This window comes from Onychostruthus taczanowskii, unplaced genomic scaffold, assembly GCF_017590055.1.
Source record: "Onychostruthus taczanowskii isolate IOZ18803 unplaced genomic scaffold, ASM1759005v1 scaffold23, whole genome shotgun sequence".
In the NCBI taxonomy this organism is placed as follows: Eukaryota; Metazoa; Chordata; class Aves; order Passeriformes; family Passeridae; genus Onychostruthus; species Onychostruthus taczanowskii.
Genome location: NW_024499573.1, coordinates 5,703,932 through 5,726,801, shown reverse-complemented (window position 1 = coordinate 5,726,801; position 22,870 = coordinate 5,703,932). Strand labels below are relative to the sequence as shown.

At 45.5% G+C, this 22,870-nt stretch overlaps 2 protein-coding genes across 5 annotated transcripts in view; one reads left to right on the top strand and one right to left on the bottom strand.

Annotated features, from left to right (window-relative positions):
* GRAMD4 (GRAM domain containing 4) overlaps positions 1-3,519 on the bottom strand; it is a 75,775-nt gene extending 72,256 nt beyond the window's left edge. The window contains exons 1-2 of one of the 3 annotated variants that reach the window (XM_041405335.1): positions 3,385-3,458; positions 2,131-2,309 (exon numbers count right to left, since the gene is read on the bottom strand). In XM_041405335.1, the coding sequence (XP_041261269.1) occupies positions 2,131-2,306 (176 nt within the window). In that variant the 5' untranslated portion in view covers positions 2,307-2,309; positions 3,385-3,458. Of the gene's footprint in view, positions 1-2,130; positions 2,310-3,384 lie in introns of all 3 variants that reach the window. The other 2 variants (XM_041405337.1, XM_041405336.1) reach the window with 2 other exon arrangements.
* On the top strand, positions 2,569-22,449 carry LOC121336319 (histone H2B 5-like). 2 transcript variants are annotated; one of them, XM_041405341.1, is made up of 2 exons: positions 2,569-3,122; positions 17,864-22,449. In XM_041405341.1, exons 1-2 carry the CDS (start codon positions 2,714-2,716, stop codon positions 18,271-18,273), a joined length of 819 nt encoding a protein of 272 aa, XP_041261275.1. In that variant the 5' UTR covers positions 2,569-2,713; the 3' UTR covers positions 18,274-22,449. The 2 variants fall into 2 exon arrangements, with proteins under 2 accessions (XP_041261275.1, XP_041261276.1); XM_041405342.1 differs by lacking the exon at positions 2,569-3,122 and adding an exon at positions 3,524-3,652.
* Positions 22,450-22,870: the final 421 nt, after the last annotated feature.

The window sequence follows — 22,870 nt, the reverse complement described above, 5'->3', positions numbered from 1 at the left end:
CTCTCCTCCTAGCATGGATGCTGCAAAAGTCTGTGTAGGAAAGAAATAGAACCAGCGTTACAGGATAAAGCTAGAAAATTGCGTACTTTATTTGGGCCTGACACAGTTTTGGACAAGAGAGCCTCCAATTCAAGATGACAGAATTCTCTGAACATAATACTGGAGTATTTTAGTTATAGCCAGGGCTTTCAAGACTTTGAAATTAGAGAGCATTTCTGCTAAGGCTTACTGGGGGTAAGAGAGGGAGGAAGAGACCACAACAAACCATTGAATAGCTACATAACTTTAACCCAAAAAAAACAGTGAAGTATATGCTGCCCTTGACTCAAGCCTTCCTGAATAGTATTTATTACCCAGACCTATGAAAACCAAAACATCAGGAAATGTGATCCACTATTCCTTAAATAAAAAATTATTCACTATAAAATTGTTAATGGGACCATGTGTTACACAAAACACAGACTGGTGTTCAAGAGTCCCTATACATTTCGTGGTGATACAGTTAAAAATAAAATGTGCATTTTCAGCAGACAAATAAGGAGAAATGAGATCTTTGTAATTCTTCCAACAGATCTGTCATCACTGTGGGGGTTAAACAGCTAATGCCTCTCCCTAGTTTTGAAGTCTCTGTATTAAGGATTGAACACTCAAGTACCAGAATGATGCTGAAAACATACCACATATATGTAGTACCACATGTATGTACTTTGTAGGTATCCACAGACAACGTTCCACACCCAATACCTAAACCTGACCTTTAACAGCAGCACTAATCACTTCTCAGACACTAAAAGGGTTCCCTTGCCAAAATAAAGTATTCCAGCTGGGGTTTTTCCCCCCAGGTCTCAAATACTGAATCTCTTTGGCACGTAATACTGCTCCAGCCATTCATTCTTATAATGAACTTCTATTCCTATAACCTTTCAATAACACTCATGGGAAGAGAAGGGGTAGGGGCAGGGAACAGTTTCTGCTGTAAATCACTGGGAATTAGCTTCCAGCTGGAAAGACAGCAGGGCTGCCAGTCAGCCCTCTGATTTTTGCCTCCTCATTTCCCCTTCTACCAGTCTCTTTGAAACCGGGTCCCACGAAAGAGCAGAGCCGGGACAGGCTTTTCCCAGCTGCTGCCCTTAATTCCTCGCCCCCCCCACCAGGCACTGATGTCAGGTCACCAGGACACAGCAATGCTGGCAAGGCATCAGGTCAAAGCCTGGGTGATGCCTCCACCAGAGCAGAAGCCGTACCATGCCAAGGAGGGGCACACACACATCCAAACAGCAGCAGCCAACCCCAGGCTGCTCGAGAGCCACCCCCAACCAAGGACATGTGAGCAGATCGCATCCCAACAGTGCCACAGTTAAATGAGAAAAAAACCCAAAACCAAACCTGTCAGTCTGATATCTGAACTCAGGTTAGTCCCACCTACCACCATCCAAAACCAGCTCCAAGAGCTTACCTGCAGAGCAGGATGCACGACATGGCTCATTTCAGTTCAGTCTGGCATCTCAGCCCAAAACCACCTTTATTAGGGCAGAGGGATGAGCCAAACATTCTTGTGGCCACCATATGAAAAATAGTGAAACATAACTCAGGCTTTCATGGAATTTTGCACAATTCAGTGCCATAACAACACCAATTTTGTATTTTATCAGTTTCAGAAATGGTAACTTAACTGTCAGCTTCTGAAGAACACAGACTGGGACTAAAAAAAGCCTTCTCTTTCTGAACAACTAGATGTGATATTTGATAACTAAACATGGCATTAAAAAAGTAGTTAAGCTCACACTTCTAATTCTGTGGAATGAAACTATTTATCACATGTTAAAAGTAAAGGCAGGATACTGCCAGATAATGCAAAGCACAGGGACCTGAGAGCCCTACTTTATTAAATATTTCCTCTCCCCACCCACATCTCAACCACCACTGGAAATGTGATACCGAGAACTTGTCCATCATTCATTCCATAATCACACAAGCTTAACAGTACCACATCTACTAATCTAAAACTCCTGAGCTGTATCAACAAGGCAAGACACAAAAACATGACAAAAAGCTGTCATTTCCCATTTGTGCACACAAGCCGAGCGATGACCCACAGGAGCACACAGAAGGCCACAAATCTACGCATACCTATTGACCTGTCTGCAGGAGTCCAGGCTGACAGCCTGAATTGCAAAACAGCCATTTACCATGCCATCCTCTCCGTCTCCTCCGGAGTAAGCTCTCCAGCAGCATTCCTCTGCTTCTACTGCTCCAACACTCCCGTGCCTCACTGCTCCACACCAAGATGCATCCAGACACTGCATGCTCTGAGGAATCAGTACATTGCTGGCTGCTGTTTAACATCAACGTGTGCCTAGCCCTGAACTCGGCTAGGCACAGCTACCGCTCAGGAATCAAACCTCACAGCAGAACCTGCACTCCCAGCTCTTATTGCTAAATCGGATGCCACCCAGCTGCCACCCCGGCCGGGGGCGGGAGGAGGCAAAGGAGGGTGTGACGCAGCTCTGGCTGCTGCTCCCTCGCCAAGGGAGATCCCTGCTCGCAGCCGGGGAACCCCGCCGAGCACGGCCAACGGCCGGGAGCGCGGCTCTGCCAGCGACAGCCACCGGCAGCCACCACACCGGCCCCGAGACAGCAGCTGGGGAGCCCAGATAGGTCGGGCTGCGTGTGCACACAAGGATGTGACCTTTACCGGGTTCACCGCCGCCCCATGCGCTGTGTTTACTACAGCCGGTGCCTTCTGGCTGGTGGCGGCGATGCCACCGCCTGTCCCCGCAGCCCAGGGCGGCTCCTCCGTGCCGGAGGGGCGCGGGGAGGAGAAGAGGGCCACTGTTCCGCCGGGGAAGCGGGGAGGGAGCAGCCGGACACCCCCTGCGCGCACGGGCACGGCGTCCCGCCTGCCGCAACCGCCCGGACAGCCGGGCCACCGGCCGAGACCTCCGTTGGCTCCCCCGCAACCTCCCGGTCCGCCCCTTCCCCCCAGCCCCGGGAGAGTAGAACAAAAGGGAACGGAGGGACCAAAGGACATCAACCCCCTCCCAAGGGTCCCCGACCGGGGGTGGCGGAGACACCGCGCCCCGCACGCAACCCTGCCCCAGGGAGGTGGCGCCGGGCTAAAGGTATGGACACACAAAAAATTTATTGTTGTTGTTGTTATTATTATTATTATTATTATCATTATTATTATTATTATTATTATCATTATTATTATTATTATTATTATCATTATTATTATTATTATTATTATCATTATTATTATTATTATTATTATCATTATTATTATTATTATTATTATCATTATTATTATTATTATTATTATCATTATTATTATTATTATTATTATTACTATTATTATTCTGAGACGGCCAGCGAGGCACTCACCCTGCTCGGAAATCGGAGCAAACTCTCATTCACGCTCCCCGCCGTGCCCAGGCCGCCGGAGCCAGGCGACGCCCCGAGAGCCGCCGCCGCTGTGCTGAGCGGGGCCGGGCGCCGCCGGGGCCGGGCGGGCCAGCTCAGCCCCCGGCGCGGCGGCCGCCGGATCTGCGCGGAGCGGCAGCGAGCAGCCCCCCAGCCCCGCCGCGCGCACCTGCCCCGCGCCACGCCGGCGCCTGGAGCTCGCCTGCGGAGGAGTCCAGACGCCCAGCAGGCAAGACCCTCCCCTGCGCTGGCTGCCTGCCGTGCGGCAGCGGTGGGCACCGCACGCCGCAGTGTCCGCAGCGGGGCTGCGCTGCCCGGGCGTGCGAGCTGCCGCACCGCTGTACCGCGATGCGGTGTGCGACCAGCCCTGCCCTGCCCTGCCCTGCCCTGCCATGCCTTCTGCTCGACCCTGAGCCCCGCAGAGTCGGGGCTTCGTCGTTCTCCGGGCTTGGCGAACGCACCCAAACGGTGTCAGCCTTGCCAGTGCTTTGCTGCCATGGTGGGAATCGTATCGCCGGAGCTCAGTGCGCTCCGGTGCACCGGGGGCCGAAGGCGAAGCCTGGGCCGGGGCACGGCCGTGGCAGGGCTGGGGGCCGCAGCCGGGCACTGCCTGCAGCGGGCCAGCGGTGCCCACGGGCTGGGCTGGCCGTCTGCAGCCTGCCCGCACACATGCTGAGGAGCCCGGGCCCCAGGGAAGGAAGGGATTATCCTGTGTACAGACCCCCACTGTGTCAACACTCTGTGAGGTTGTTAATTGTTGAGTGTATAGGGCTGCAAACCATTGCTCATGCACTGTTTGTTGTGTTTTGTGTTGCTTGTGGTTAACCCTGATCTTTTTTCCATAGCTATAAAAAATGCAGGGAGTATATGCCGTAGGAAACCCTTTTATTTCTCATTCCTCTCACCTCCGGTCTCACGGGTTTGGTGATGCAGGGGCTGCCTAACCGAGTGGCTGCTGTGCAGCACAAGCAATATTATACAATTTTGTAATAGATTTGTCTACCTCAGCATGCGCCTCTAGCACAGTGGGGATGAGCTGGGGTTTGCTGCGCGGCGTCCTCCAGCGAGCCCCTGGACAGGGTGGCCCTGTCTCCACTGCTTATCTCCAGCAGATTTGTCCCTTTGCAGTCTGGTGATTGATGGCACGTTCTGTGCTCACCAGCATCCTTGTATCTCGCGTCATCTCATGCCCTTTGCATGCTGGCTTTGTAACTCTTTCATTTTTTGATATCAAGAATTTATGAATCAAAAGATGGGGGAGTGTGGAGGCTGAGTCAGATCGTGAAAAAGGAAAGCCAAATGAGAGTGTGCAATTGCATATCACATTTACAAACATGGTTTCATTCATCTCCATATGTTGCTCCTGTTACTACTAATAAGGCTCTGGTTTCTCAGACTGGAGCTACCCTGGGAACACTGATCTTCCTGGTGTTTTTTCTCTATAGCCTCCATAGTATTTGTGTTACAATATGTTATTTTCCTGATTATGTTTTCATTATATTGAACAGGTTAATGTCAGAAAGAATTTGATAATATGAATGTACTTCCCACACACTCCCTCTTGTTCCTATTATTTGATGTTCAAAGGAGTGACAGTTTATTTACAGGCAGCACTTTCTTTCCCTCTCTACTGCGTAAATTTCCTAATTATAATAACAAGAAAAAAGAAGCTTTTTTTCCTGAGTGCTTACCCTGTTTCCTTCCTCTTTCTTTCCTCATTTTACTAATGATAGCCAAATCCAGCATGGTAATTTTGGAGCTGCAGGAAATTTACCTGTGTCTACTGAAAGATTTCTACAGAAGCCTCTATAGGCAAAGGGAGCCAGAGACGAAGGTCTACTTTGAGCAGAATGGTGTCTGGGGTTTACTTCCCCAGCAGGGAGGTACAACTGTAAAGTAATTAATTTAATCCAGCGTTGAGAGAGAAGGAAGAATCATTGTATTGGGAAAGAGGTTTTTTTCAAGTATCAGATGTAAGATTTAAGCAGCAATTTCAATGACCTTTGTGATTTCTGTTTCAGACAAAAGGCCTAGTACAAGGCTATCATTATCTTCTCCCAGCGTGGTCCTTTGTTCTCCTTGGGTTTAGCCTGTCACTTCCTAGGGTTTGCCTCTGTCCCTTGTTGGGCCAGCAGCACCTCTCACCCGTGACTGAGAAGTGCTGTGCTGGCAGGTGATTTTTTTTCCCCACTGCTCATTTCCCATCTCTGCTGTGCAAGGTCTTTTTTCCTTCTTGTGACCCTTCCTATGAGTTTCTCTTTTCTGTGTCTTATTTATACTTAAGTATTTCTGCCTTACCAAACATTGTGCTCATTACTTTACCTTCCTCCTCTCTGTTTTTTGTCCAGTCATATCTTTTCTCTCATTTTTGTTCCTGTTCATATATCTTCTTCTTACATCTTTTTTCCCCTCTGTGTCATTCTTTTTAAACCCTCTCCTTCTGTCTCTCCTTTCTGACATCTCACTTCTGTCCACTGCCTAACTCTACCTTCCTCTTGACATTTCTTCTCCAAGCTGTTCCTTTGGTAACTGTTCTTTTCTTCCCTTACATTTACATATATTTTACTTTAATATTATGCATATATAGGTACACCTATATTTCCACTCCACATCTTTCACTCTCCAGCTGAAAACAAGAAATTACTCGTGCTGATAGTCTGATCTATTTCTTCCCTTTCTTAGCACCTGAAGTACACTGCTCCTTCCCATCCCATATGTGTTGGGTAGACTGAAGAATTAAGTGTGTGGGAAATGTTCCTAAATTCAGATGTGTACTTGAGAAAGCATTTTGCTGAGGCTGCACTGTGAACAGAGCAGATGTTGTGTTCCCACTGACAGTACCAGAGGAGGACTTCAAGCCCCTTGAACTTAAGAACCTAATGACATTCTTTTTACGTTTTTCCATTTCAAGGAGTTTTTTTTGTAAATAAAGACTTACATTTTAAGTGAGGGACACTGCCATATCTTTGAAATATGTCTTGGATGCTGGACTGACCCAAAATAAGACCTCACCAAACATTTTTCTTTTTTTCCCCCAATTGTTTTGCTTTATGCATTTGTTAAGCCACTTTTGTGCAGCTATTAGAAGAAATAGTTGCACAAAAGTGGTTTAACAAATGCAAAAAGTGGAGAAATGCTTTCTCCTCAGCAGAGCTATGCTCTTCCTCTGAAAAGGGTTCTGTGTGGGGTGAGACTGGGATTTCAGCTTCTCAGCTTTCCTTTTTTCTGGAGCCAGAGGGAGAGAAGAGAGCTGTGACTGCAGGATCATATGCATTGGGTGGGAGATGGAAGAATAGATGCATAATCCAAAAATGCTACATTAACCTCAGAGGATGGGGGGAAGAGTTGTTTAATATTTTTTTCCCTTGACTGTCATTGACTGCAAACATAATCATTGGGAATCAAAGGCAATTGTTAGATTTTGCTATTTAGATAAGAGTCTCAGTTTTAAAAAAAATATAATTCATTATTTAAACTACTTTTTTTGTTGTTGTTCAAAGAGCTTACTACTAAGTGGCTGGAATGAAAACAGCTCCATCCCACGGATTCCACCTCCGCTTTCTGGCAGCTTACCTGACTCATAAAGAGAGTGGGGGGTTTTATGCCACCTACATCAACTCAACATTTTCCTTTGTGGTGAGACTTAATCACCACCCTTGGCATATTATTTCATCGACCCTCTTGGAGTAGGAATTCTTTACCTTTCAAACCAGCCTTAAAAGTTCTTATAATACAGGGTGAGGGTTTTTTCCTGAATTTGGTGAAAGTACATAGGTGGTCCAATGCAGCAAGGTTTTCTGTGTTATTTTTTAAAAGATAACCTTTGCCTGAGGACGATGGAAGAGAGAGTTTCCATTTGCTAAGGACATAACTCTGACACAAGATGTGTCACCTGGAGAGTTGAAATCCATGAGCTGAAGGTGGAAGACCATCCCCCAGGTTATCACTTCAGGTGGTGTGTGCTGAGGGGGAAACTGGGCACTCTTAGCCACAATGATCAAGGATGTGAGTGGGCAAAGTTTGTCAGAGGCAGTGGCTATATTAGACAGAGTCAGGAAAGACAGACATGCCTTTGGGAACATCAGATCTCTCCTTATAACCTGTTTGTGTAACCTCTGTGACTGTCTCTTGTGGGGAGAGAGATCATATGAAGTAGACTGTACTTGTCAAGCAGAAAATACTGCATGGGAGAAGACTGCAAGGTAGAAATGAAAACAAAACACAGAGGTGGTGATGCAATGGGTAGTATGTACAGGAGGCAATGGAAGAAGGGGTAGGAGAACAGAACCACCCCAGGTTGTTGGGAGTTAAAAAGAGGACATGAGTTACACTAGAAAGCTGGGGCAGAAAGCATGTGACATTTTTTCTGAAGAAATTCTTGAAATGATGTGGGAGAAGGGCAGAAAGGAAGGTATTCCTTTCCTCAGCACTTAAAGATAAAACATAGTGTGAAGAGAGGCCAAGGTATTCCTATCTTTAAGCTCAGCACTTAAAGATAAAACATAGTGTGAAGAGAGGCCAAGGAAGGCATTTGGTAAGAGTCTCCTCATTTCCCTATCACAAAGGCAGGCAGAATCAAGGAACAGGAAGGAAAGGGGAAAATTGAAAGGGCTGAAGCGAACCATTGGTAAATATCAAAGGAGGAAGCATAGGGAAGGGAGGCTGCTTCCACGCTGACAGAAAGGCAGAAGTCCTCTTTGGGTCCTTTGGGGGACCTGGAAATTGACTGAGTGACAAGTGGGGTTCTACAAGATGGGAGACAGAGAACATCCTGTTAGGAAGGAGCTGTCTGACCATATTTAATATAAATATAGGCTGTTTTCATTCTGGATGTGTTTGTCCTAAAATGCACTGCAGGTGCAGCAGCTCTGCTCTGAAGATGTGGAGGCTGCAGCTGTCTGGACCTTCCAGTACCACCCTCCTTTTTCTTACATGCCAGAATTAACCCCATATTGTCTCTTCTCCTGCACTGTGGGTCCTCAGCCCAGCTCCAGTCATCCTTATCGACTGCAGCTGCCTGATAACTGGGACACAGCTCAAGAAAAGGACTTAGCAGTCACCTGCAAATATATTCTGCTGGAAGCAGAGGCACTAATGAGCTCTGTGAAGGGAGTATGCTGGGAGAGACACCAGCAGGGAGGGAGAAGAGCAAAGAGTGAGCACTTTATCTGAGGAAGAAACAGCTTGGGAGACTGTTGGACTAAAGCAGTGGGGAAACGAAGGGCATGGAAAGCTCAGGGGGAAAGTGGATGTGGGAGGATGGAGCCAAGGATGGTTAAAGATAAGAATCTTGTACAGCTAATATGGCACTCCACTGGCATTTTAAACCTGCTGCCTTTCTGAGTTTTGAAAAGTGAACTTTACATTTAATTGTTCTAATTGCTACTGACCATCCAGGACCACTGTCATTTTGTCCAGCAGCCCTCATTTTCTTCACTGCTGGTCTAGTGGTTGCAACCAAGTCTTCAGCATATTACTCTTTGCATCCTTGCCTGATGTAAATATTGGTGTATCCTGAATTATACCTTGATTTCTCTGGAAGGGAGATGGTGTTTTTTAGCTTGCATCAGCATAGTGACTAGCACACTGAATTAATGCAATAGCAATAATGATGCTATCACAAATTAGAGGTAAATCAAAACACTATTCACAAGCAATTTGTACAGTGTGGAATTTGGGCATGGGCTAACTTGACAGCCATTTCTTTTAAAGTTTCTGGAGAGCTGCCAGTTTTTCAACCCTGTGGCTGTTCAAAGTACTGTGGTAGTCTCTACAAATACCACATGTGAGACAGGACCAAGTGGCAGCAGTCCTGCTGGGGCTTTGAACCTCCTGGCACTTGTAGTGGATGTGAGAAAAAGGAGGAAGGAACAATAAATAAAAGAATAAAGGAAAGAGAAGTACAAAGTGAAGGACATCTGTGCATTTTGATAACAATTCTTCAGTAGCACAGCACCATAGAAAGTGTTGCCTGGTTAATGTAGAGCAGTTACTTGCTATGCTGGAACCATTTCCTAGAATTTTTTTTTAATCAAGTTTTGTCTTTGAAATATGGAAGGAATGGATTTCTTTGTCTTTCTCCCCTCCTCCCTTGCCTTTATCCTCCCACTTCCAAGTAAGGATGTGAAGTTCCCTTTCATCTCCAGTGTAAATTTATTCATGAACATTTTAAAACGGTTTATTGTCAGTTCTTGTTTCAGAGTTTACCTTCAATAACTCTTGTGTCTCTAGTGCTTGCCCCTATCTGTTTCTGGTGAAAAGCCAGCTTGCCTCTTCAGGGGACCTTTGCCAGACCTGGCTGTCCCAGTCCTGCTTCTCTCCTCTCCTCTCCTTCCATCTAACAGACTCTCCATTTTCCTGTTTCCTACAGAAGATGACCTCTAATGCTCAGAGGACTCTCTGCCTGTAGTAATGTGATCTGGTGGCAGCAGCAGAAAAAAGTGTCAGTAGTCTTGGATCATGTTCCCAATCTGGTTATTGAATGATGCGAGATCTGGAGAAGGACATTTATCTTTGTTTCCCTGCAGGCTCCAGTAATAGTCACACATCTCTGATTTACAGTAAAATTGCTTTTACCATGCCAAATTAATTATTAATACACACATTACAGTATTTTCAGTATCCTGTAGAAATGAAATCAGATGCTGTGCCTCTTGCTGTCCTTTAGCTTGTGGCATGGCATGCAGTCCTGTTGGATATACCTGTCTGGTACCCCACCTCCTGCGTTTACAGTCTGTGTTCCCAGGCTTTACCACCATTACAAAGCAGCTTTCACATATCCCTGACTTTTTTGATGCATGCTTTCTGCTATTTTTTCTGAAACCATTTTCAGGACTTGCTGAAATGTGGGTAATGTAACTGGGAAGTGATGATTGAAGTGAGAGACTCATTTAGAAGGAATGTCGGTCATGACTGATTACAGCTGCGCACATCATGCCCTTGTCTGACACTTTCTCCCCATGAAGGGAGAGAGTTTGTGGTGGTAACGTCCAGGTCTGTTGAGCATACATGCCTTAGACCCATATACATACCTTGAAGGTTTTGCTGGGTTTGTTTTATCCAAGGCATTGAGAATACGTGGTAACTACACAGGTAGATCACTACATTGTGATGTACCTATCACATCACTCATAAAACCCTTAATGACCTTGGTCTGGTCTTCAGCCTAATATGGGCACATAGCTTTGCACTTCAGCATGGGTTTATGTCCAAATTCTTGTTCTCAGTCAGTGTGATTTGGCCAAACTACACATTTTGGGGTACAATCTCAGCTTTTGTTTCTTTTTTGCCACACCAGTTATCTGTGGTGCTGGAAAAAGGTTACAGGAACCTGCTAAAGCCTGGGTGTGGGGTGTGTAGGAGGAAGAGGTGCTGCATGTGTCTGCATTGGTTCCCACATAACTCCTACCTTAACTCAGAGCAGCTCTCATTTCTTGGTGAAGCTTTTTCTCCCTCTTCCACCCACTCTCTCCCTATGGCCTGCAGGTGTTGCGCTGTAGTTTCTCTCCTATTTTTGGCTGAATGGCTGAATTAGCACATTTTTAATGGTTGCCTTTTTCAGCACTTATGAAAATAGTCTAGAATTTCGATAATTCTCCATTACTCCATAAAATGTATAAAAATAGTTTGCTTAAATGTGATAGCAGTTCTTTAGGCTTATTGTCATTACTAGTTTAGAGACCATGGTTCCACTGTAGGAGTTATTTAGATATAGCAGCCTTAGTGAGTTTTTGCTCTTCTCCTTTTCCAGAGAAATGGAAATTATGTGGATAAAAAGCAAGTGATTTTATTTTGATACAGCACAGAGCAATTTATTTCAAATCTGCAGTTTTTCTTTTCAATAGCATACGGTGTTATGGAATAAGTAAAGCACCTTTCTTCCATTGGTATTACATACCCCAGTCACCTATGATTTTGGTTCTCACACCCATCTCCACCAGTCTGTACATTGCACACCACCAAAAAGATATGTAGAGCTTGTGATGCTTCTGAGCAGTGGAGCTGCTGTGATGCCTTGCTCCTTCTGCCAGCAGGATTGTCCCAGGTCAGTTGGACATCAGCTGCCCCTACATGGTTAGCAGGCTCTGACCTCTCCCTACCTCCAGAGCAACTTTGCTGAGTTAGTCTGAGGATGGGAGCTAAACCCTGCAATTGGACATGGGGTTGCTGCTGACAGGTTGGCTGCCAGTGGATCCAGTTGACTTGAAGTGGGCTATGAAGGGAAAAAAAGGCTGTTGCTTGAGGAAAGGATTCTTTAGGCTTATTGTCATTACTAGTTTAGAGACCATGGTTCCACTTGCAGAAGCAGAAAATCCTGATGATTCTAAAACTTGGAGAGGAAGCTCATGCTGCATTTTATGTGTGAGGTTTGAGTTATTGATAAAACATCAGGAAGGAAGTGAGCCTGCTTGTGTTCTCTGTGGGGCTTCTTGAGGATGGTTGTGATAATACAGAATCATGGGATGCTCCAAGTTGGAAGGGACCCACAGGGATCATCAAATTTAACTCGTACAGGTTTCACTGAAACCCTGACCCTCTGTGGGAAAGCTGACTGGAGTGTAATTGTAGCAGGTGCTGGTACTGGGTTAAACCCCACATACGTTTAACAGGTATGGATCCACAGAAAACGTCGTTCTCCTTTTTGTATTTATTGGATACTTGCTCAGGCATGTAGATCGGAGCTGTCCCAAAGCAAGTGTACAATGAGTACACTTACAAAGAGCAGATAATAAAGCTTTTTTAACTACTCCTTTATTAACAGTAACAAAACCTTGATAGAATATGAGATCTGATTTATGTGAAGTAATGAGCCTTTTGGATTCCAGTGGAAATCAATGTCAGCTGTTGGTGCTAAACATCTCTAAACATTTCACATGTGCTTTCAGACCTGTGTTAAATCCCCATTGACTTCAGACACTCTCTTAATCAGCACAAGGACTGCAGTATTTAGTCTCCTGACACTTGTTCTTGCAGCATTGTCTCTCTATTGCTCTATTTGACTCATGGGTAAGATTTTATTTTCTTTAAAATTTCAATGTATCTTCTCTGCAGAGAACTCTGATGTAGGGTCCTGCTCCATACTTTGTAGTTAATAATACAAAATCTCTGATGGATACCCCTGCAGCCCCAAGAAGTACTTGCAACTTGGGCAGAAGTAGCACAAGAGATTACAGCTGTTACTCGTGATTAAACGTGCTTTCTAAAAATCATAGATTGAAATTATAGAAAAGAACTGAAAAGATTCCTGTAGTATTCTGAACAGAACTCCCAAGCAATGGGTTAACACAAACAAGATAAGTATCAGGCAAAGAGCTTGGACACAGTGCTCTGTTCTGCTTGTATTTGTTCTAAGGAAATCTAAAGATCTATGTGAGCATCATGGGTCTGTGTCAGGGACTGAGTTTGTAGCATTTCTTTCTTTGTCAGTGAGTAGAGGTCATCTTCAATTTTAACCTATAGTCACAGCCCTCTGTTCACTAGAAAACTGCATGTGTGTATCCAACTTTGAAAGGTAGCCATATAAATGAAAGCCTTACAGGAACAGAGATATAAAGTGCAGCAGAGCATGTGGAACTGAGGATGAGGTCTTAATACTGTTACTGGATTACTTGGGAGGAAACCTAGGATCTTAAAACTGTTTTCTGCACCCCTCCACCGTTGCAAGAAATCAGGCATTTCAGATTAATTTACCTTATTTTGGGAAATTCTCCTCCTCCTTACTTCAAAGCAAATATTACCTCATCATCACATGCTAGACAACATACCAAGGGAAAAAGTCTTTTCAGACCAAAATACAACTATCAGTTTTTGCACGAGGCAACATCACCAGTGTCTCACAATGACTCATCATGCTTCTGATCCACTTTATACCTGAGGCAGAGCTTGCTACCAAATAATCACAAATACTGTTTGTTTTCTCAACTATGACTATATAATGACACCTGAAAGATGAAAAAGTTCTTGTATAATAGTAGATGGCCATACATAATAAAAGGAAGAGGATTTGCAGTTTGCAGAAATTATCTTTTCCAATAACAGTCATTTGTTGACACACTGTAATTTGTTAGCTATATTTATGAGATCTCAGAAGTATTTCAGAGCAGGTGAATCCATTAGAAAGCCTTTTCCTTTTTGTGGAAACATTCCCTAGTTTTTTACCCTTTGTGTCTCAAAGAAAATTAAACAAAAAACAACAGCAAATTTCATTTAGTATTTCTTGGCATGCAGAAATAAATCCAAGCATTCTTTCCTTTACATAGTAGGAGAAAATGAGGAAACGGGCAATAATTGGACAGAATGGACAGAACATTCTTATTTAAGGGGCAGAATTATCAGCAGGTGCCCGTTGGCTCTCATTTGCTCTAGCAAGGATTAAAGTAGAACATCAGAAGATTAACAAATATCAGAATTTCAGATGTGCAAAAGATGAAAGCTTTGTAGGATAATACAAATATTAACTTGTTACCAAAACCTTCTAAGAACAAAATGCTGATTCTAGAAATGTAACTTTTATGGCTGTTTAGGAAATTGCAGAAAGGGCATGGGGATACATGGATGCCCCAGAGCTCATCATAGCAAGGACAGCTTTCAAAAAGAAAAAAAAGTTTAAAAAATCCAAGTGCTGTTTCCAGCCCTGCATGAGGAGAGGTCCAAAAGGCCAGCTCATAGTCCACCCACCATTACCCATGCACACTGCTGGCAGCAGCTTGGCACTGGTCCTATAGACTCAGCAGCAATGCCAAAAATGAACAAAAATCTTGCAGGAGCTTCCCTGCTTGTCTCTCTCCACTGATATATCAAGGCTGGAGATAAGAGACAGCATCAGGTTCCACGTGGGATTTCTCAGCAGGGCTCCTCTCCCATTTCAGATCTGAGAGACTGTGGTGATTTGTATCTTTGAATGTGTTTTTCCCTTCACTTTCCTTTTAATGATGCTGAAGAAAGGAGTGTCAACACAAAGGAAGATGTATCTGTCACTCGGCACCGCTCTGGTTTCTGGCAGCAGTCAGGCTGCTGCTTGGAGCTGGCTGGAAAAATTACTGTGGTTGGTTTTCTTGTTGGTTTTCTGAGGAAGGAAAAAACTGCCAGCACTGATATCTGATGTAACTCAGAGCACACAAAGCCATAAAGAAAAAAATGTTCCCAGAGATTTTTCTCAAAAACCTGAAACTTTCCAAATGTGCTGCTTGAAAGTGCCTTCTCTTGCCTGGCTGTACCCTGCATCCCAGGGACCTCAGTGGCCTGGACCTGGAGATGAACACCATCTCTTCTTAGAGGTCCATGTGGGAATCTTGGGATGCACCATGGGAGATGTCAGTCAAGGGTACACAGCTCATAAAGTGTGTTCTACCCAGTTTCAGTCTCCAGAAGTCACAGAATGGATGAGGTTGGAGGTGCTTCTGGCAAACATCAGTCCAGTCCATGCTCAGAGCAGAGTCAGCCACTGTGGGTTTCTCAGAGCCGTGTCCAGTCAGATTTTGAGTAGCTCCAAGGATGGAGATCCTACAACCTCTCTGAGCTACCTGTATCCAATGCTTGGTCTGCCTCACAGTAGAGAAGCCAGTCATGCTGACAACACTTCTAAAATAAAAACCAAGAATTATTAACCTCTTCACGTTCTCCCTCCAACTCTCCCTCTCTTTCTCTCTTTTTTTTTTCTTTTCTTTTTTTTTTCTTAAGGAAAGAAAGATATGCAACTTTTTTTTATAAAAATAAACCATTCTTTTAAAGGTCACTTTTTTGTTTTCCTCCTCAAACTCTCTACAAGGACACTTTGGGAATAGTCCCACTGCTTCTGTCTTTGTGCCAGTGCAGCAGCTGCTGTGGGTTGCATTGCACTGTTGACAGAAGGATTGGTGATACTGTTGACCATTATTAACTATTTGTTTAGCACCTGGCAAATGCACTCAGGCTCTGCCTGCTGGGCACTGCCCAAATAAACCACAAAGAACACAACCTGTCTTCAAAGAAGGTGTTATTTACCTGTTAAACAGTCAGCTGCAAAGAAATGGAGGGAGAGGAGCACAAGCTTTTGTGCTGATCTCTGAACTTCAGCATCATTGCTTCCCCCATTGCATCTGTACATGGGAGGGGAGTGAGATCTGGGCTGTGCTACCCAAGGGTATTGGCTGATCAAATGGACAGAGATGTCCTGTAGATGTGACCTGTTCTGGAGCCCTATGAAATCACTCTGGTCCCCGTTGGGTTCTCTATTCATTTTTTTTAAAGCTGCAGTAGAAGTGCACTTAAGAATTAATATTTTTTTCAGAAGGACATACTTTTCAAAATGCTTAAGAAATACTCATTTGCATTTTTCAGTTGTGGTGTTTTTCAGTCAGCAAAATGAGCTTAAAAGAAAAAGGAGCAAGTGCACAGTTATGTGTTCCTGTAGAAAAATCATTTTCCATTGAAAAGGCATACTTTCAAGTCTACAAACAGGGGATTTCTTTTCCCGATACTGTTTCCCAAATAGGTAAAAAAAGGAAGAAAACTTGTGATTTCACCAGAGGAAGAAAATGTTGTGTTTAAGGACGCAGGTGTCAGTTTTGAAAGGTGTCCAAAACTTTTGGGGCAGTCCAGCACTTGCCATTCTAAATGCCACCACTGGGAAGAATGCCAGAAAAAATTAAGAAGGGACATGAGGGGCAGAGTCAAAAACTTAGCACGTGAAAATCATGCCTTTGGAGAAGGAACTGCTTTTCTGGAGCAGAAACCCAGCTCTAAGGACACTAGTGCTGACTTCAGCTTCTAGACAGGAGGGTGTTTTGGAGGGCTGTGGTGGAGACCTCCCTTCCCCTCTCCACAGCATCCCAAGCAATGCCAGTGGGTGCCGGAGCCCAGCCCTGGTGCTCGCTGCAGGCAGGAGGCAGCATCACACAGGCTGATTTGGAGCCATGGAGGTGATTGGGAAGCAGGAGCTGGTACCCACGTACCCACTGAGGTGTAGGTGGGCACATAAATCCAGCCTCAGGATCAAAGGTGTCTCCTCCCACAGGGAGCAACCGGGAACTCCGTGTAGGCTTGTTTGCAGCAGTGCTGCTGCATCTGCCTGTGAATGCAGATGGGGAAATCAAACATCTCACTCACTCTTTCCCAAGGAGGAGAGGCAGGGCTGAGCATGCAGCCCTTGCCTTGGCACAGGCACTGTTTAGGTCCTTCTCAGATACTCAGAGTGTGCAGACCATATGTTACATCCCAGCTTTCTCTCTTCTGTTTACTTCTATCCATTTTCCCATGTGCCATCAGCCCTGAAGCTCTTTTTTCTCTGCTAGTCTCTCTTGGCCAGCAGACTGTAATTCCTAGGTCATCTTCAAAGGAGATGCAGAGCAGTAAAATCCAAGCCCTGGGGTGATGCTGTAAGCTTATCCTCCAGCAAAACCTGGAGGAGCCTTGTCTTTCAAGGCAGCATTTGAAGTGTTCTTTGAAACACAAAACCATTTACCAGGTTGCAACACAGCTATTCCCCTTGGTCCATGAAGTAAAGCACATGTAAATTTGTAGTGTAGGGGAGGGACACAGTTTTTTCATGGGTTAACATACTGGTTTTTTGTTACTGCACTTCTGGATGAGAGCAGTCAGCTGCAGGTCATGGCTCTGCACGTTGTGACCTAATGAAGAAAAACTCAGAGGGAGGATCAGGCATCTTTGGTGTAAACTGTCCAGCAAAGGCGTGCTCTCTCGAAAGCAAAAAGCATCAAATAACAGGAAATCATTTTTTCCATCAACATGTAGCCTGAAAGCACTTTTCTTTTTGACTCCTATCCACATTTCTGTTTCTCGGCCAGGTGATTTCCTGCCACCTCCTCTAAGCTTTTCTACTCTCTGGTATTTTTTGACAGCAAATGTGAATACTGATATATTCCTGTAGCTCAGCCATCTAGCTTAAAACTGTATTATTTTTTGTATTTCACTGGAAAACATGGTGTCAAACAATAGCCACAGAAATGCAAGCACCCTCAAATGAACTTCTATCTACATGCAAATAAGAGTTTATTGGAGATTGCAAACTACATAAAATAATTTTGACCGGTCTCATGTAAAGGTGCCTGGAGTGATACCTTGCAACAGTCTTGGGCCCATTCCAGCAAGATTTGATTTAATCCATGCTGCAGTTAGTGTTTTCCTTGGAACTGCAGTGTTCTTCTCAGAAAGATGTTCAGGTTCCATCTCATATTTACTGAGTAGATGCCAATTAGGCTTTTGTTCAGAGATGTTGACAAGGCCAGTGTTGTAGGTATTTAAACAGAAAACAACCAAAAAAAAACACAAGCCAGAGAAGTTCTTGCTGGCAGTTCAGAAATGCTCGCTCAGGGTCATGGCGTGTTTGTCTCAGATTCTGAGCTGTTACTTGCCTCCAACTCAGATCTCTCATCTTGCAGTGCAATTATTCTGTAGAAGGTCAAAAAAAGAATTAGATTTTTTTTCTGTTCTCTCCAAGCAGCTCCAAGACGTGGCGAAAGAGCTCTCAGGATGCCAGAGCCAGCAAAGTCAACCTCAGCTCCCAAAAAGGGCTCCAAGAAAGCCGTGACAAAGACCCAGAAGAAGGGTGATAAGAAGCGTCACAAAAGCAGGAAAGAGAGCTACTCCATCTATGTCTACAAGGTGCTGAAGCAGGTCCATCCTGACACGGGCATCTCCTCCAAGGCCATGGGCATCATGAACTCCTTTGTCAATGACATCTTTGAGCGCATTGCTGGGGAAGCCTCCCGCCTGGCCCATTACAACAAGCGTTCCACCATCACATCCCGGGAGATCCAGACGGCCGTGCGCCTGCTGCTGCCCGGGGAGCTGGCCAAGCACGCGGTCTCAGAGGGCACCAAGGCTGTCACCAAGTACACCAGCTCCAAATAGCCAACGTCCCCTGTGCAGCGGGACCGTCGAGCTCCGGGCCCTGCACGCCAGCACGGGTAGGCAGCCATGGTCTGGGTGAATGGTCACAGCTATTATCCACAGCAATTCGCAGCCTGGGCATGGCCCAGAGGAAGAGGAGACAGCAATCTGGATGTCGGCTGATTTTCATCATCTGTTCAGGATGTGGGAAGGATTTGCCAAGGTTGGTAGTGGAGGCCCCTGCTTTTATTTTACATCTCATTCAAAGGACTGACCAGCCGTGGTATATCCTCTCCTCTGTGCTTGGCAAGCATTCATGTTTGGCACTGGGAGGGGGGACTGGCAGCAGCAACACAGAGACACCATCACTGAAGTCTTCCTGTTTGACTGCTTTCTCACAGTCATCTGATATGGGTACTGAAGAGTCAGCGCTGCATCCTCTCTCTCAGAGCCTGAATCCCTCCTGGTGTGCAGTGGCTTAGCCCACCCTGTGCTGGCAGAAGTGGCATCAACAGCTACCAGGCACATATTGATTCAACAGCTATCTGCTTGACAGCCTGTTTTAAAGAGCAAGCCTGGCAGGCAGGCAGATGCCCACGTTGATACCAAGCACTAATCCTCCTCCTTGCTCCTGATGGATGAGCCATGGAGCAGGATGAGGGTGCTGGTGCTGGAGCTGCCTCCCACCTTGTGCTGAGGTGGAGGGATGAACAAGGTGGGATGCTGGGAGTGGGTCTCTGTCTTTCCTGGCTGCTGCTTTGCCTGCCTTAGGACTTGCTTTAGCATGCAAGACATTGCTAATTCTGCTGCTTTTCAGAGACTTTTCCTGCCTTGATGCTGCCTGGGTTTTCCCTTCCACCATAAGTGTGGGCAAGATGGGGTGGTGCCCAAGGGGGTCCCCTCTCCTGTGAGCAATAGAGTGGTACAGGGCAAACAGCACAGACGTTTTGGGCAGGGACTGAGGATTTGGGAAGGCATCTGGTGTGGGAGCACAGTGGTTAGTGCATTTTGAGGGGTGGGAGGAAGCTGGCTCCCCACAGAGATCACTGCAGGCAGCTTGCCTGGCCCTGTCCTCCCTAATTCATTCAGCAGTTAGAAAGCAAAAGCAAAATTGGGGGCTGGGTGGATGTATAGGGACACTTGCCTGCATCCCAGACATTTAAAAGATTAAATAGTTTTAAACTACTTCAGATACTCCCCATATCTTTTCAAAGTCCACAGTAAGGTGAGCAATAATAAAATCATGATAAAGCCATAGAGGTTAAGGGAGGAATGCCTTTGTTACAGGTTTATCTTGCCCAGACTGCTGGATAGCAGAAGGGCCTGTGTAGAACTGGTGTGAAGTTGAAGCTTCCTACTCAAAACACAAAATTAGCCAACATTAAAAAAAAATCAAAGCCTCTGGTAGGCAGTAACACTGAAATAAAAAAGATTCATGTCTAAAATAACGACAGCTTTCTGCAACTTACTCTGTAAATAAAAGGAGCAGCAAGGAAATAGGATCCAGAACCATGTGCAGATTCTCCCTGAGCTTCAGGACCTTGTTTTTAATTAAAAGGTAAATTCATATCCCAAAATAGCAGCCATGCAGTACATTTCTAGCTTTCCCCTGCATTTATCTCTATCCTGTTTCTTTACACTTTTGAGAGTGATTGGGACCTTTGGCAAATTTATGTTGTTTTTGGAGCTGTGGGGCTCTGCAGCTCCAGAGGATTCACACTGCAGTCATTTTTCCAGTTGGTCTGAGGCACAGCGGGCTCGGAAGCCTGAGAGCAGCCTGGCTCTTGTGTGGTCTGTGTGCAGGAGTGTTTTTGGCCAGTTTGCTTCTGGGCTGCTCACACACCCCTGCTCTGGGTGTGAGCACCCCACACTGGAGAGGGGGCTTTCCTCCCACCCTCTGCCCTGAGATACCCCACAGCTGTGTCTCACAGCCCAGTGCCAGAAGGAATCTCTGCTGACAGCTCTCAGAAAGAGCAAAGCCCAGCTCCCTGGGTGCCAGCACCCACAGGGAGCAGCTCCCAGCAGCAGCACCTGTATTCCGTATCAGTACCATTGGTAACCTGGGCCTCTTGGCCAGGACACTTTGCAGGTGACAGCTCAGTACTTCCTTTTGTTTCCAATCAAATAGTCAAAATCAGACACCAAAGATTAACATGGACCTGCAGTGGACCTAGAGCCACCATCCTTGGCACCTCTGCCACAAGAAATCCGGGCAGTGGATGGTGCATCAGGGGGACTGTTGGGAGTGAAGGGCTGGATGGCTTTGCTGGAGCTCTCTTCTTCTGTCCCTATGAGCTGCAGGTCAGAACTCATCCCTGTGGGGAGTTCTATTGAAGGCAGGAATTGAGAGTGGAATGAACCCACTGCAGTCCAAGCAGTGTGTTTGAGCCAGGACACACATCTCCCAGGATCACCTGGCACAGCCTCTAAGAGCAGAGCAGAGTCCCACTTGAGTCTCTACAGGCTGCAAGAAATCAGGAAAATAAAATGAGGTATTGGCCCTCCAGGGTCTCCTGGGCAGCTCAGGGAGCCAGGAATGAGGCTGGGCACGCAGATGAGAACTCCTCACTCCATAACTCCATACTCAGAGTACTGGTCCGTTTTCTTCTGCCACTGTTGTCATTCTCCATTTTTGGAGATTGTTTCAGAGAGAGGAGAACCAGTGATTTAGAGCTACAAAAATACTTGAAGGCTTAAAGAAGATTTTTATATTGTCTAAAGCCAAGTGACTGAGACTGATCATGTCCATGCATTTATAGTTTAGGTTGTCTTTTTACGCATCATTTCCACTTCACTGTCCATTTGTATTTTTCTTTTTCACTCACTCCTGACAATGGAGGATTGAGGAACTGATCAATTTTAAAACAAACCTTTTTATTTTTTTCCTTTCTTTCAAGCTTTGTTTTAACCCTGTTCTGGTGGCTGCTCTGTTGTACAGATATTTGTGCCAGCAAAGGGAAGGGATGATCCAGGAAAGGCAAGGCTGGTATAAGCTAGGACTGACACAGAAAACATTTGGGAAGTTAATGTACAGGACACCATCCACAGCAGTTAAATGGGAATTAGTTTTCATCTGGTGAGCTTGGGCTGAGCCTTAGTATTAGAGGCAACACAAGGTGGTCTAAAAGTTCAAGGATTGATTGTCCACTAAGTAATCTGAGGTGTGACATGCTTCACAGTTTCCTGGTAAGAAGGTTTGCTGCAGAAGATGGATTCTGCACTACAGGATCAGTGTTTTTAAAGAATACATATTTCCAGCTCTGGAATTGAGAAAATGTTTTAAAACTGAAGATAATGTACCAAGCCCCACTGTCCCTACCTGATTCCTACTGCAGTCCCAAAAGCATCTCTGGGCCATGCCTGTGTTTTGCCAATTGAAGTAAATCAACTACAGATAGAAAGTTGGAAAGGAAGATGAGAAAGGTAATACAGCCTTGATACTAACCTCATATTAACCCCAAGGATATCACTGTCTTTGTTATTTGTTATTTGTTTCAATGTACAATTTAAAAGAGAAAACAAGCTGCTGTAGATCTTCTGATTTTCCACCCTGCTTCCCCAGAAGGGCCTAAAGTCCATCTGCCTTTCACAGCAGAGTTCAGCCTACAGAGGAGCTGAGTGGCCACCTGCAGGGAGGCTTGCTCCTGCTCAGGACAGACAGGTTTTTAGTCAGGCATGGGGAAAAGGAGCAAAAACAAGTGTGGAGGATGAGTGCCTGTCCTGGACACAACTGTGTGCCCCACAAAGGGACACTAAAGAGTCCTTCCCAGAGGAGCTGTGTGGCCTGTGCACTCTTCACTCTGGTGAGAAGCAGCCCTGTGGGTAGCCCCAAGTCCTGCCACCCCTGGAGTAGAGTTTGGCATGACCTCTGCATAGCCCTGAGCATCTGTTCCATCATAGCATTTCCTGACAGTTTACATCCAGATCAAATTGTTTACAGGGAAAGGAAGAATAGGAGCTGAATAATAAAATTACTGACAGGATTTGGAGAGTTTCCTGGGACCACCACTTGGGGAGCAATCTTTCATGCTTACTCCATGCATGGTATCTCTGTACACAGAGTTTTTCTGACAATGAGTGTTACATCAAGTATGATCCATGTTCTATTGCTGCTGGGTTATGACTTTCGTGCTAATTACCTGCTTTCTGTTAAGTGTCTAAATAAAATGTAACTTCCAACCTGTTGGAAGTCAATGGTACCCAGCTGTTGGGGTGTCTTTGCTTCTGCCTTATCACTAATGTTCCCCCAAGCCCTGCATTTCTCCTTCTCCATGGTATTTCCTCCAGACCTGGGGTGACAGCAACCACCCTTCCAGCAGAGATGGAGCACAGCTGATCCTGACAAGAGGGTCAGACAAAAACCAGAGGAGCCCCTCACTGAAGGGATGTCACAGGCTGCCCCTGGAGTCCTCACGGGGTGTCACTCAACCCAAACATGAGTGCAACATAAACATCTGTTTTTCTCAAGCCCTTCCAATGATCTTGTCCCAAGCAGAGCAGAGCCTGCAATCTGTCTTTGCCACACTCCTGCTTGGGGTGTGCTCTGCCCTGCACCCATCATTTACCCCCAAGCAGGAACAGTCTGGACTGAACAATGTGAGATTCTGGGGCTGAAGTG